This window comes from Bolinopsis microptera, chromosome 12, assembly GCF_026151205.1.
Source record: "Bolinopsis microptera isolate Bmic1 chromosome 12, MBARI_Bmic_1.0, whole genome shotgun sequence".
Classification (NCBI taxonomy): Eukaryota; Metazoa; Ctenophora; class Tentaculata; order Lobata; family Bolinopsidae; genus Bolinopsis; species Bolinopsis microptera.
Genome location: NC_087083.1, coordinates 9,640,876 through 9,656,292, shown reverse-complemented (window position 1 = coordinate 9,656,292; position 15,417 = coordinate 9,640,876). Strand labels below are relative to the sequence as shown.

At 37.8% G+C, this 15,417-nt stretch overlaps 3 protein-coding genes across 5 annotated transcripts in view; 1 reads left to right on the top strand and 2 right to left on the bottom strand.

Moving 5' to 3' along the window:
- Positions 1 to 521: 521 nt before the first annotated feature.
- LOC134824089 (uncharacterized) lies at positions 522 to 7,242 on the bottom strand. 2 transcript variants are annotated; one of them, XM_063835797.1, is made up of 8 exons: positions 7,160 to 7,242; positions 4,086 to 4,278; positions 3,737 to 3,879; positions 3,204 to 3,338; positions 2,635 to 2,784; positions 2,202 to 2,313; positions 1,282 to 1,404; positions 522 to 1,104 (listed from the first exon to the last, which is right to left on the bottom strand). In XM_063835797.1, the coding sequence occupies exons 1-8, from the start codon at positions 7,202 to 7,204 to the stop codon at positions 959 to 961; spliced, it is 1,047 nt and encodes a 348-aa protein (XP_063691867.1). In that variant the 5' UTR covers positions 7,205 to 7,242; the 3' UTR covers positions 522 to 958. The 2 variants fall into 2 exon arrangements, with proteins under 2 accessions (XP_063691867.1, XP_063691866.1); XM_063835796.1 differs by lacking the exon at positions 7,160 to 7,242 and adding an exon at positions 6,985 to 7,143 and having other exon boundaries at positions 2,202 to 2,394.
- Positions 7,243 to 11,555: 4,313 nt separating this feature from the next.
- The window catches only part of LOC134824108 (uncharacterized), a 28,984-nt gene continuing 25,122 nt past the window's right edge, over positions 11,556 to 15,417 (bottom strand). For both annotated transcript variants that reach the window (XM_063835833.1, XM_063835834.1), the window contains exons 6-7: positions 12,502 to 12,609; positions 11,556 to 12,102 (exon numbers count right to left, since the gene is read on the bottom strand). In XM_063835833.1, coding sequence (XP_063691903.1) covers positions 11,991 to 12,102; positions 12,502 to 12,609 — 220 coding nt within the window. In that variant the 3' untranslated portion in view covers positions 11,556 to 11,990. The remainder of the gene's footprint in view (positions 12,103 to 12,501; positions 12,610 to 15,417) is intronic.
- LOC134824212 (uncharacterized) lies at positions 13,447 to 14,999 on the top strand. The gene is made up of 2 exons (XM_063835988.1): positions 13,447 to 13,685; positions 13,862 to 14,999. The coding sequence occupies exon 2, from the start codon at positions 13,885 to 13,887 to the stop codon at positions 14,563 to 14,565; it is 681 nt and encodes a 226-aa protein (XP_063692058.1). The 5' UTR covers positions 13,447 to 13,685; positions 13,862 to 13,884; the 3' UTR covers positions 14,566 to 14,999.

Below are 15,417 nucleotides of genomic sequence, written 5' to 3'. Positions count from 1 at the left end.
CACCTCATCACGGGACATTGTGGCCTCAACAAACACCTACACACCATCCACAAATCAGACACAAGTGCTTGTCCAAAATGCGGCGACGGAGAGGAGACTGTCTCACACTTTCTCGGACAGTGCCCGGCTATTGCCCAAATAAGAGGTCAATATTTCCGGGACTACTACCTCTCTGTCAATGACATATTCGACAACCAACACATCTCCACCATTGTCAACTTTACAAACCACACTAAACGCTTAGTGGTGCCGGAGGAGTTGGACCAGACAGGTGTAACATAGCGACTACTTTAACGCCGTCTTGTTTCGCCCCTCTCTTCCACACTCAACCACCACCTAACCGTTTATCTATAACACACCCCACAACACTTACCATCATCCGTGATTACACATCTTGATTCCGCTGGCATCCTCCCACAGGACTGCCATACCCCAGAGGTAGGCAAAGCATCCATATGCTATCCTCTCGTGGGCCAACCAGGCCCAGCCTCTCTTTAAAAAAAAAAAAAAAAAAAAAAAGTGACTGATTTTCATTATTCGAATCAAGAAGTTAATAACAAAATAATGTGTTACAGCTTATACTGTCACACTTAAATAATACAACTTTTGTTCCATGTTTGATTTGCAAATTTCATAAAACACTATTGGTAATTAAACATTCAGCAAAAAGTAAAATTCAGTGTCTTTTTGCTTCTGACATAATGTTTTTCAGCGAATACCAATATATTTGTTTGGTGTCTTAAATAGTTAAATGAAAGGAATAAATTTAACGATGATTGGATTTATCAATGTAAACGTCTCATCTTGCATCTCAACGCCTCACTTTAACGCCTCATCTCAATTTCATCATTTTTCCATTCCAAATCCTCGCACTTGCATTACCATTGAGTTTCAAGTTCGTCAAACAATCAGTTACAACACAAATAATAATTCATCTTGTCAGAACTCAGAATCAGATTCAGTCGACGTGTTCTGTTTGATCCTTTGCCTTAATGTCCTTGACTGACTTGAGCCGGCTCATTCTGAAGCCTGCCCTGTTCTTTGAGGAGCGAGTATTTTTACAGCTCTGGAAACTGAGGTTCATGATTCTCATCCTCACTTCCGCTGAAAATATGGTGTAAATTGTTTGTCTGGCCATTAGATAATACAGTTTAATCAATTTCATCTAATGTATAATACATTGTATATAAGTGTATAGTCATACGTGTGACGTCATACCACGTGCGGTGTGACGTCATATTACATGCGATGTGAAATTCTAACACCACTATTTAATCCTACCTGTGAAATCTCCGCTAATAATGTGTGTAAAGAAGGACTCCGCCAGCTCCTGGTTCTGTTTGAACACGTCAGCAAAATCAAATGAGTCCAGAAGAGTCGGGACTACTTCCATATTTTTAGTGTCTGAAATTGAAGAATGAAGAGGTGAAATTTTATTAATTATCTAGGCCTAGCATGATTATTGATTATAAAATCAAAACGTTTCAATTAAGATGTCAAGCATGCATGATAATGGAGTAAAAATGAAGGTATTCGGGAAAATTAGCTTTTGATAATTAGTGTGCTAAACGATCGCATATTTTAATCAATAATTATGCTAGATATGCAGTTCAATACATGTAGAGTCACCAGTCACGTTGTACATGGAAATGCACGAGGTTTTTAGCAGTAAGAGGAACGCGTGCTCGAGCAAAACATCTTTATGACAAAGAGATGGTGAGCACTTACGTTATGACGTCACACCGCACGTGGTATGACGTCACACAGCATGTGGTATGACGTCACACAGCACGTGGTATGACGTCACACAGCACGTGGTATGATGTCACACCGCACGTGGTATGACGTCACACAGCACGTGGTATGATGTCACACAGCACGTGGTATGACGTCACACCGCACGTGGTATGACGTCACACCGCACGTGGTATGACGTCACACCGCACGTGGTATGACGTTACACAGCACGTGGTATGACGTCGCACAATTAAGTTAGGGAATAAAACGAAAGTTCAACCATCATCTGAATGTAACCGTTAAGAATCAACAGTCAACACGACCAATTATAATTCACAACAGTGTTTAAAAAAACGAATAGAAATTTGAAAGATTTTTACAATTCAATTTCAACATATGTATGGATGTATCAGATCATCACTGAAATACAAATCAAACAGAATTATAAAAGGAAATGTACAGACCCAGTCTGAGCCAGAAGAGAACGAGGGACAGGACATCTATCGAGTTGTGGGTGTTTACACTGCACAGGAACTCCACCAAATCACGTGACAATTTCTTCATCTTGTTACATTCCTGCAACGAAACTATCTGTGTAGGTTGGAGTGCGACAGCATGCATTTTTTTCCTTACGGACCTTATGCGAACCAAGACGCCCTGAGCGTTTAGTATTTTATTCAAGCCCTAGCACTGTTGGTTTCCTGGACACCCCCGTCATACTCATTACCATGTTAAACTCTCGCTATCTCGATTACTAAGTGATCATTTAATTCCTATGATTATCACCAAGGATATTAACAAACCAATTAATTGATAAGTTAATTAATTAGCTGGTTAATTAGTTAATTAGTTAATTATTTAATTAGTTAATTAGTCAGCTAACTAAAGACGACTGACCTTTATGTGCGCACAAGTGAGCTGCATATTGTGACCCTCCTCCAGGTATTTGGAGCACAGCTTCATCACTACTCTGTAGCTATCCATACAGTGGTTTTGGGACCGTAATCCCAGCTCCAGGAAGTCAAACACTAGCTCCGGGTTGATGTGCTGGTCGGGGTGTTAGGGGGTGTTAGGGGTTGTTAGGGGTTTTTAGGGGTTGTTAGGGGTTGTTAAGGGTTGTTAGGGGTTGTTAGGGGTTGTTAGGTGTTGTTAGGAGGGTGTTAGGGGTTGTTAGGGGTTGTTAGGTGTTGTTAGGGGGTTGTTAGGGGTTTTTAGGGGTTGTTATGGGTTGTTAGGGGTTGTTAGGGGTTGTTTGGGGTTAACTTGATCGCGATTGTTTATCATCCGGTCTATTATCTGGTTTTTAATTTTTGTCTTCTCGACTTATTTATATTGAAGGAAAAACAAATGCAAAATGTTGGCTTCTGAAAGTACGTATTATAAAATTGTTTCATACCACGACCATATTGGCCATTTTTAATTTGCAGCACTTTTTGGTCGAATCATCTAAACTTCTTAAAACAAACCTCTGTAAAGTAGACTAGACAGCAGTCAAATATCCACTGAAATTCAAAGAGAGTGCTAAACATGAGGAAACTGAGGAGATTGCGGGAGTTTAGAGAGAGTCTCCCGTTGTAAAGAGGCCTCACCATCTCTTTAACCTGAAGATAAGACTGTTTTATTGGTGATGATGATGTCATATTGGTGATGATGACGTCATATACTTACTTACTTACTAAAAATCACGGTAATTGATTGACGCCGTGACGTTTATCAATACAGTGTCACATGAGATGACGTCACACCATATAAGATGACGTCACACCGCTTGACATTACGCCACACCAATCGACATGACGTCACACCACATGACATGACGTCACACCATATAAGATGACGTCAAACCACATAAGATGAATTCACACCACTTGACATGACGTCACACCATTTGACATGACGTCACACCTCATGACATAACGTCACACCACATGAGATGACGTCACACCACTTGACATGACGTCACATCACTCATGATGATTATACTTGACGCTAATAAAACCTGCTCGACGTCCAGCTCCAAAGTAGATACATCAAGACGTTTGCAGTTCTCAGAGTGGATCTTGAAGTGAATAAAGGAGCTGTTAGCTGCTAAAACTATTCCGCTGAGTCCTATCTCCGAGGATCCCACTTTAAATTGGAAATCTGCAATAGTGCAAGAGGTGTTAAATTGGAAATCTGCAATAGTGCGCGAGGCGTTAAATTGGAAATCTGCAATAGTATTAAATACATGAGAGAGGAGAAAAAGGAGAAAACTAGGGAAAAAAGAAAAAGAAAGCAAAATTTGAATAAAGAAAAAACAGTAAACGCTGTTAATGTTATATCCAGTGAGTACACACTAATCTTATGACCTGAGTAGGATGGGTTGTTGATGTAGACATCAGGATCAAACACCAACTTGTCCCTGTAAAAGTACTTGTCCTGCCCGGAGGAGGAGGAAACAGAGGAGGAGGACCTCGGAGCGGAGTTGTTGGAAGAGTGTGGAGTGGAGCCTACTGAGGGGGCTCTCTTGTCTCCAGCGCTCACAGCTGCACTCTCCGCCACCTGTTGGGGGTGTGATATCTAAATACGTGACGTCATAACACGTGACTTCATAACACGTGAAGTCACATGATATCATAATACGTGATGTCATAACACGTGACGTCATAACACGTAAAGTCACATGATATCATAATACGTGATGTCATAACATGTGACGTCATAACAAGTGACTCTCCATATATGAACGTCATACACTCTGTAGCTCATACAGTGGGACGTTCATCAGTGAAGTCAATAACACTCGGGTGGCTGGCGGGTTTATGTTTAAGGGTTTTATGGGTTTAGGGATTAGTTAAGGTGTAGTGTTGGGGTTTAGGGTTGTATAGCGTTGTAGGTTGTATTTTAGGTTGTTAGTGTAAGGGTTTTAGGGTGTTATGTAAAGGTTGTTAGGAAGGGGTAGGTTGTTCAGGAGTGTAGGGTGATAGTGATATTGTTACGTTTCGATTATTTTAGGGATTGATTGTAAGGGAAGTTATTTGAGGGAGGGATTTATTGTTAGAGGTTGAGGTATATCATCATAAGGGTCGATTTTTTGATTTTTTTGTAGTTTTTTATTTTAGCTGATTTTTAATCCGATTTTTTCATCAGTTATTATCTGGCATTTGCTTCGATTATTATAGAAGGAACACAAATAGCAATATGTTGGTCAATACGTATTAGAAGTTTATACCCGGTATTGGCTTTTACTTTGCGAGATTTTGGTCGAATATCTAGCTACTTAACCAACCGTAAAGGTAGCTAAAATAAATATCCAATGAGTTAAGAGATCTAAAGCATTGAGCTGAACTTAGGAATTGCAGTAGTTTAGAGCAGTTGGGTCGTCTTGCCCGTTGAAAGAGTTGGACATCAACCTTGAAGAAAATGTGGTTATGGTAGAAGACGCGGAGATGACGTCAAACTGTGATCATTACTAATAAGTGTGCATATTTGACCAATCATGAATATAAAATTTAGTATACCTGTTTTATTAACTTCAAAATTTTTGAAATGACGTCAAAATGACTGACGTCAACACATACATACGTTCACATATATGTGACCACAAAAGATTTCACACACTTGAAGAGCAAAATTTTTGACAAAATGATCAACGGACTTAAACATGTGACGTCACACCATTAATGAGTACGACCTTGATTGACGGACACTTATGGGATGATAATCCGCTATGGTTACCTTGACGCAAATTAAATGTCGATGTCCGTCCAAGTAGTAATAAGACGTTATGGTTCTCACGGGATTGGTTAAAGGGTGTTAGTTAAAAATTGTGGAGTCCAATCATCATGTCCCCACTTTAAATTGTAAACTTCTAATTAGGCAAATTTAGTTGGAAATTAATGTTCGCAAGCTTCTAATTGGAATTTGCTTATTCAAAAATGAGAAGTGAACTGAACAAAGAGAAAGAGAATTACTAAAGAAGTCAAACGCTGTTATGTTATATCAGTGCATATCTATGACTAGTCATAATGAGTTTTGATTTAACATGTGATAAAACGCATACTTGTCCTGGTATAAGTATTTGTCTGCGAGGTGGAAACAACAAGACACGGATTTGTGAGAAGATGTGAGTGGACCTATTGGGTCTCTGTTACGCTCACAGGACTACTGTTGATACAAACGACTACACATATATAACAGGTTACGGTCAATTGCTTATAACATACGTATAAACTGAACATGAATGTGTTTTTTTTCAACAAAGGATTACTAAATTAACTTAAGACACGACCGTTTAATGACAGATAGTACAGTAAACAACGTATTGTACAATCATGGCGATATCGAAAGGTTGAGTAAAGATTCTAAAAAAGACTCATATTTAGTATACCGATTGGTAAAGCGGGCGTAAGATATATTAACCCTATAAATTAATTCAACCGTACTATATTAGAAGCACATATTATAACGTAAGGATTGTGTCAACTTCTTTTCTGAATTTTGCTTAATCGACTGACCAAAATGGTCGTAATAGAATCCTGCTATTTTAGGTTATTAACATATGACGAGCTCAATCAATAGCTTTTTATGTTTCATTAAAACGTTATCATAGCTTAGATCGTGTAATATAATCTGCAGGCAACTTGACAGATTACTATACACAATGTCGAATTGATTCAGTTACGTTAAATACGAAAAAACTTTGTATAGCGTTAACATTAAGTATGCTTACTTCATTTATAACGACTGAAGTGTTAACATTTTTCCAACAAAAGTGTTCTTACTGCAATTACTGAGCAAAAAATATAAAAATAACCCTTAATTTATGAGTGCTATCAACGAAAGTGACAAGTTTTATGTCTTTTGCATATTAGAAGACAAAATTTCGTCCGTCGCGAAATATGTACGCCCTTAGAAATTGTCTCGGATAATAATACTCAATAAATGTATTTAATTGTAGTTGTGAAAATATATTTAGACTTTTAGAGATATCAAATATCAGGGAGTTTAAATTGATTAAGATAGCAATAACCTTATTGCTTATGGCCCAGTGCATCTAAGTAATACTTATGGTGCATCAAAGTAACACTTGGTTGTGGCTATATTAACAAGTTAACAGTAGAATAAAGGCCGGGTTTCGTAAAGTTCAACAATTAAATCAAATTCCCAAACTAATTTTTCCGAGATCATAATCACAGCATACAATCTATTAGCCAGATATACTAAGAGATACGTGTAAAGAAGAGCAATTAGATAAACATAACATACCTTTTCTTGGCTAGTGTTATCCATCCAGTATCATAAAAAGTACAAAAAACTATATATTATACTGATAAAATATCCCCAGAAAAGTAAATAATTCTCAAACTATCAGTAGGGCAAACGAATAAGACGACATTATGCAAAAGACAAAGTAATTCATCCAGCATTCCCGGGTACATACCTTTTTGGAATTCGCAATTCCAAGTCTAATAACCGAACAAAGCATCTGGATACGGTTTAAACACCCCGCCTAAGCTTGACCTTAATGATTTATAAGATCTGTGTTAGAAGTTGCGAAAGTCACCTTTAACCGTGTGTATTGTATCACCGAAATTAATCAAAGGAACAAATTCCTGAGGAGTCGTGTTTGTGGTGAGATTGAGCAAGCTATTTTCTTTTATTCGATCTCATTCCCAGGACTATTAAATTAAATGACGGTGATTATAATAGTAGTAAGACAAATAACAGTGATTATTAATGGTTTATTCCAGACTAATTTAAGAATATTCGACAATAACGTAGGCGCCCGACCGATTAACAACATTATGTCGGGTGTCGGTAAATTATTTCCAGGTTTGGAGTTCCGGCCAATTAATCAGGTCTTTGCCCGCGTTGGGAGTCAATTAACAATTAGACACTTATAAGTTATAACGTGACTAATTGATAGTTCAACTGCAGATAGTTCAACTACAGATAGTTCAACTGCAGATAGTTCAACTGCAGATAGTCCAACTACAGATAGTTCAACTACAGATAGTCCAACTACAGATAGTTCAACTACAGATAGTTCAAATACAGATAGTTCAACTGCATGTGCAGATAGTTCAACTACAGATAGTTCAACTGCATGACGTGCAGATAGTTCAACTACAGATAGTTCAACTGCATGTGCAAATAGTTCAACTACACTTACAGATAGTTCAACTGCATGTGCAGATAGTTCAACTACAGATATCGAGTTTGGAGTAACCGCAACAAAACGATAATCAACAAATAATTAGTTGAACTGCTAACAGGCACTGGAGTAAATGTAGATGATGTTGGCGTGAAGTTACTGAGACTGAGAGCAGGAGTGACAGGAACATCAATCTGCAGCACCGGGGCTTGTTTTGGTAATACATTAAAAAGTTCATCTAGGCTCTTGATGAACTTGTCTTTCTTGGACTGCGCTGACTTTGCCCCCAGTTCTCGACGTCTTTTATCGATGGTTTTGATTTTCCTGCAATAGTTTTAAAATTACAAACAGTATAACCATACTTTAATAAACGGAACAAAATAAAAACGGATCGGACAAAAGCAACAAAAATAAACGGATTATATATAAATTATAATTGACACCATGAGACTCTTTATAAAAATATGCAACTTACTTAGTAATATCAGATGCAAATCTATGAACTTTGGAATTTTCTGTGACATCGTAGGCGGCAAGTAGGTTGACAGCAACAGGACGGTAGAACTCAATAATCGAATGTATTATATTTTACATTTACCAACGTTGGCTTCTTCAACAAGAAAAAGTAAATGCGATAACACATGATGAAGCAGAGTTGGCTGACAAGAAAAATTTAAACGTTTTGGTTTTACACAATCCTCAAGTTTCATGGTGAGCAAATGGCTCGCAAATTCATAAAATTGGTAAAAATATTATCCATGATGTTTTTATATAATTATTGAATATTGAGGTTAATTGTGCATGGGGAGGTGTGGATTTTGTGCACATAAACCCGATTTTGTTCCAGAACATTGGAACTTCGGTGGCAGTTACTAAGTATTGAAGTATTGAAGTATTTACCTTGGGGCTTGGACAATGGACCATGTGTTCTAAAATACTAAAATAGAAGTTAAAATTGTGTCTATTGAGCACTGTTACCTCATGAGGTTAATTGGTAATTATATATTATGTCGAGGCGGAAAAGGTGCAGGAGACCACCTACTCCACGGTGGCATCTGATACGATACAATACAATACCTCATGAGTCATAATGTCTAATAATGAATAAGCTTCGGGGCAATTACACTTACAGTTCAAATTGTATCGAAATAATTGTTCAAGTTACGAAAATACACCACCCCGTTGGGTGAATTAATGGTCATCCATCCGGATCCCGATGGCATTATCGCGGCACTGTCGTGACACTATGACGGCACTCTCGTGGCACTATGGCGGTATCACATAGCAATAACAAGTCCCACGTGCAATGTTCAGTTGTTTTAGAATCTGGATCGGTATGACGTAGGTTATAGATATTAACTTGACGTGAGGACAAACAGTACGTACGATCGAGAGGCAATCAGCTCCGCCGGTATTTGTAGGATCACCTCAAAGTCCACCGCAGGTAACCAAGTGCGTAAGAGGGTCCTCTGACAATATTGACGATTCCACACCCATGAAATCAAGGAAAAGATATTTGTTCATCTAAAAACTGTTTCATTTGCCCCACGAAAACCTCACAGAACCTCCACGCGGTGTGGGGTGGGTGGCTCGAACGCACAGGAGGACCAATCTATGCTAGGAAGGGACTAGCCATCTTTACATGACAACAAAGGAAATTGGCTCTAATAGCCTCTACTAACCTTAGAACCGCAGCATAACCGCTATTCCATATTCCCACTGGCAAATAACACCTTCCGCAGGAAACTAACACGCTGCACAGGCTCGCTGCTCGCTCGCGCTCCCACGTCTTGTGTACCCTATGATTTGGTTTTGGATCGGACACTCAAAACAACGATAGAAGAGCGGTCTGCACGCTCACAAGATACCATTTCTCGTGCGTATATCTATGTAAATGTTTAATATATGACTCAGAAGGAAAATTTTAACAATAGTGTTTCAGTGTGTATCCTAGAAAATTCAAGTCCTAGTAGTTTAGATGTTAAGGAGCACTGATATATACATGCCTTAAATTCCCTCCGCCCCTCAGGAATGAATAGTACAAACCCTTTTAAGATTCCTTTATTGCATAATTGATTTTTATTTTGTCTGAGGGGCTTTCCATAAATTATTTTTTTAAATAATTGGTCCTTTTATTGATGTTTCATATTTCACGGCAGTTTCCTTTTCAGAGTTTGAGTTTATATTTAGAAACTGACCATACTATCTTTTAGATTTATGTCACTTATGATGGCTCCGGCTGAAAGTACTATGACTCATTTTATCTAGAAGATTGTAGTTTCATTGCTTCTGAAGTAGCTATCAGTTCGCCGGTCAATGTTGGGTATAATACTCTGATGTTTAATATATTTATGGTATATGATTTGGGAGTCTCTCAGTCTCTCTCCAGCAGCAGGAGTTGGGGAAATGGGGACGCGTTGTGAAAGCCACCGTAAGGAAGGCTTACTGTCGACGCCGACCAATCAAAAGAAGAACTGTTTCATTTGTTTGTGAGTACACTACGGAAAATCAAAATATCATGCATTGCGACTTGCGCAGTGCTCTCAAAACAGTGCGATTGTTTTACTTTTAAATTTGCATTGTTTTGAGAGCAACTTATATTTATAACAACATAGTCGGTGAAACAAAGAAATATACCCAGCAAGGTATCTATATTGTGACTTTTACTTACTATTATATAATCAGTGTTACCAGTTACCACAGTTCATATATTGATATAAATACTGAACAGTGGCATTAATACAAATTATTAAATGAATCGAGTTTATTCCCAATTAGCCAATTCCATTTAATGTAAAATGTGTGCTTAGCTCTCAGATCAATTAGTCTTTATATGTGTTTACCATTTTATTTTAGTTTTCTTCATTCAATATCTCCGTGAGTTTATAATATTTTATTCTAATCCATTTTCCTGTTATTTCCTTTTTCATGAAATTTCTAATGAATGAATCGAAAGGTTCTGATATCTTGATGTTATATTTTACATATAAGGAGGCAGTCAAAGTACTTATAGCGGGCTATAATTAATGGCGACTTGCCGTTAGTATATTGACTTTGTTGCATCGCCATTTCTGTTAACATGGCTAATAAAATACTGCGTAAAATAAAAGGATTTCAGATAATATTATGTTATTGTTAATCAATGACAATTTAATATATGCCTTTAACTAAAATACATTTCAATTGATTGCAGTATCTCATTCTCTTGTCACTGACAATATCATCAGTAGCTCAGATAGCAATTAGTAATATATTGCAGTAATAATGGTCATGAAGTTGAGACTGAAGGATTGGTGGTTCAATAAATAAAGGATGTAAATTTTCATGTGATTTATGTGATTCATGTGATTTATGATCATTATTAGCCGAAAATATTGGACCTAGCCCTCAAGAATTTTTCCTGGAAATTAATGAAATTTCTGATTGATATCCGGCCAATTACCAATACCTTCTAAACTACTTACTATAGTCGGATATCCGATCAATTTCTAAATTTTATCACTATCAGAGTAAAATTGAGTGGAATTTGAATTAAAATATTGTCAAATTGTTATCATTCTAGAGCCAGAGGGTAAAAAAGAAAATTTTTATTAACCCCCTCCCCCTCGGCTGATTACATATGAACGACCCTTTATCAACTTAATGATAACGTCTGATTCCAGAGACAAAAAGAAACCATAAATTGTTAAATTTTGTTGCTAAAATCTCCAATCTCGCAAATTAACATTAACAATTCAACAATGAACCATATCTACAAGACAAACTCATAATACTCCTAATAAATGTTTTTACATCACCTTTAGCTCTTTACACACCATGATATAAAAAATTCTAAAATTCAAATAGTAGTATCAAATAATATTAATATTTTGGATTTAACTCAAAAACTTGCTAAAAACTTACAATATTTTCACTCAAAAATAATTACATCAAATAAACAACATTTCCTTATCACTCTGCTCGTATAGACGATAGAGTATACTGTTTTCTTTTTCAATTATTTCAGAAACAATTTCAGCATGAGAAAAGACACGATTCCTATTTAAAGACGCATAGTTAGAGACACGATTTTTATTTAGATACATGGTCTGTTGGTCTCTAGTTAGAGACATGGTCTCTAGTTAGAGATTTTGTTGAAGGGGTTAAAGGGGTAGGTAAGAGTGACGTGTCTTGAAAGGGACCCAGATTTAACAAAGTGGGATGGATCATGAGCGGCAGCTGGGAACGGTCTGAAATAAAGTGGAGGTTTGATGATAATTCTGATAGGACACTCTAACACATGACAAAGGAAGATTTATATTACACACCAGTACCCCGCTATAACAGTATAACACAAGGGAGGAAACAATTTGTACCAAAACAAAAAACCGCGTTATAACGAGGTCCGCGTTATAACGAGGTACAGCTGTAGTTAATTAACAAGAATTAGGCATTTTTGAGGATCAATAATGTATCTTATTGCTTTATTTGTAACAAATAAGAATTAAGTATTAACGCGACGAAGAGAGGGAGATCAGGAAGTATTTCAACAGTATATCTGTGAACAGTGTTTTAATAATAAAACTGTTGCCGCTAACAAGGGTTCTCATTAGTTTCTAAAAAAGCTGAAGGAAGAAGAAGAGTCTGACCTGTGAACTGTGTTGACAGTGGTAGCATCATAAGAGAAAGTGGGTGTACTTCTCCTCACCACCGGAGTCTGAGGAATGTAACCAGCGTACCCTGGCAGCCTTCTCTCTCTGAAAACAACATTGCTATAGTAACCAGGTTAGTAACTATAGTAACTAGCATACCCTGGCTGCATTCTCTCTCTGAAAACAGCATTGATCAGAGTGGAAGTTTTTGTTCTGATTTGGTACTATAGTAACCAGGTTAGTAACTTTAGTAACTATAGTAACCAGCGTACCCTGGCAGCCTTCTCTCTCTGAAAACAACATTGCTATAGTAACCAGGTTAGTAACTATAGTAACTAGCATACCCTGGCTGCATTCTCTCTCTGAAAACAGCATTGATCAGAGTGGAAGTTTTTGTTCTGATTTGGTACTATAGTAACCAGGTTAGTAACTTTAGTAACTATAGTAACCAGCGTACCCTGGCAGCCTTCTCTCTCTGAAAACAACATTGCTATAGTAACCAGGTTAGTAACTATAGTAACGATAGTAACCATAAACCAGTATACCCTGGCAGCCTTCTCTCTCTCTGAAAACAACATTGATCAGAGCGGAAGCGTTTGTTCTGATATGTTATGTTCAACACGGAAATATATTTAAAACTGAAAATAGAAAAATAGAAATAATTGAGAAGTTGTTATTTTCAGTTCCATCACTCTGTAATATTACATCAGAAAATAGAAATAATTGAGAAGTTGTTATTTTCAGTTCCACGACTCTGTAATATTACATCAGTAACTCGCAAAAAGCTGGTCTTATATGGTCTCTGAAAACCTCGGATATAATATCACGATAATGCTGTGTCAGTAAATATTTGACATAGTATCCCCGCGTTACTTTGTCAGTACACGTTGTATATAATATAACTACACTGTCAACAACTTGACGAACTCTATAACTCGAGGTAAAACGTACACTGCCACTAAATCGTGTTTTCTCTCAGCTTGGTACGACCGTGTATTCAGTGTGGACAGTTTGATCGAGTCTATAAATTATCGTTATTAATTAATTAGCATTGCGTCATTTGTAATTGCACTTGGATTCAAGGAAATTGATTTGACTTGACCCAATTTTAATGATTAAGAAGCTGTTGTTACCTTGGATTGGGTCTTGACTATCATACACAACCACTGCTCTGAGATTTGGTTAGTTATTGGTTTGATTGTGTAACTACTTTCATTTTACGGTAATCCTATTGGTGTTTTTAAGAAATGCTGTGACCGTTGTACTGTTGTAGACCAACTTATCCGTTATCTTCACTTTTTGGGTCTTGATACTTTGATATTGATCTCGGACCAAATAAAATCTCTCTATAATTCAGAACACAGTGAGACGTTGACTACAATGAGAAAACGAATGAAAGCAAAACAAGAGGGCGGGTCCCCCCTAGCACACAGGTGCCCAACAGGGTTCTCCAAAGCTAGAGAAGAAGATGAGGCACGTGAACTGAGGGAGGCTGAGTCACGTGATCCGGAGGTGGCTAGGAACAAGGAGGATGCTATGAAGATACCTGGTGCCAAGTGGGACCACCAGGCTGCTTCTGCAGGAGGAGTGGGGGTGGGTACAGCTGAAAAATCAGAGGAAGAGGCTTACAAATCAGAGGAAGAGGCTGACAAATCGGTGGAAGAGGCTGCGATTCCAACAGATGATGCACCCACAGAAACAGAAGTACAGACTCAAATAAAAGATACAGCTGTGATAAGACAGGGAGATGATTCCGGAACGGAAAAAGAAACAAAGCAGGCTGACAAAGTCTCAACTCAGCAGCCCCCTGCAGAGATCCCCATAAAGACTGATACAAGTGTTAAAGATCAGGAAATGAAAAAACAAGACTCAGAAGTAGGGTCCACTCAGCTGTCAGTAACAGGGACACCGTCAGTAACAGGGACACCGTCAGTAACAGGGACACCGTCAGTTAGGGATAAGTGGAGTGAGTGTAGCAACAGGGGTTCTGAGGCGGTAACAGAGGAAGCGGGCAACACAACTGTTGGTAGTGTGAGGAAGAGACCGTGCATAATTCTGTGAAGTTTGACAGCACGATTAATCAATCATTATCACGTGACGTCATCACACTGTCGCGTAACGTCATTACACTGCCACGTGACGTCATCAGCAACAGAGTAGGCTGGAATCACTACATCTTACTATTTGTACTGGTAGTATGAACTGTGAAGAAGAGACTGTGAATTATTAGCTGGCTTGATGTGTCAGCTCTTTTATAGAAACTAAACTAAAATTGTTCCTGGTGAACGGGCAATAAATGATCATGAGAAAACACCTTTAAAGATCTGCAATGACTGAAGTGAACTGATTTGATGCTAATATCCAAGTTTTTAGTTGGAGAATAATTGATTTGCTTTGACGCGTGCATGAATTATGAATTTGTTGATAAAATAAATGACAATGTTTGTTCACCCTCTATTTGAAGAATATTTTATTTGTAGTTGATTTTAATTGCACATTTGCATTTTGTAATTTGTATATCCGGAAAGTTTTTTAAGTCACGCAAATACGGTCATGAATAAGTCTTCAAGTTGTGTAGGAGAATGATGATTGAACTGAGTGGTATAAATGTGCCGGGGTAAGGGTTGCTCGATGATGACAGTTTCCAGCATATTGGGGAGGGTCCCACACGACGTCATATACGTACGAAACCTTAGCAACTCTGTTGTCACACAACATTTCGTTTTCATTGAAGTTGAACAAAATAAACTATGACGTTATAACCACACCTCTACTCCGGGAACTAAGAAGTTTATTGTCCAATGTATGAAACTGAGGGTCCAGGGGCCGCTGTTAACCATCACCACTACCTCGTCACCACCAGATGTGTGTGTGTGTTATAAGTTAAGTTAGTACGTTATATAATATCACACC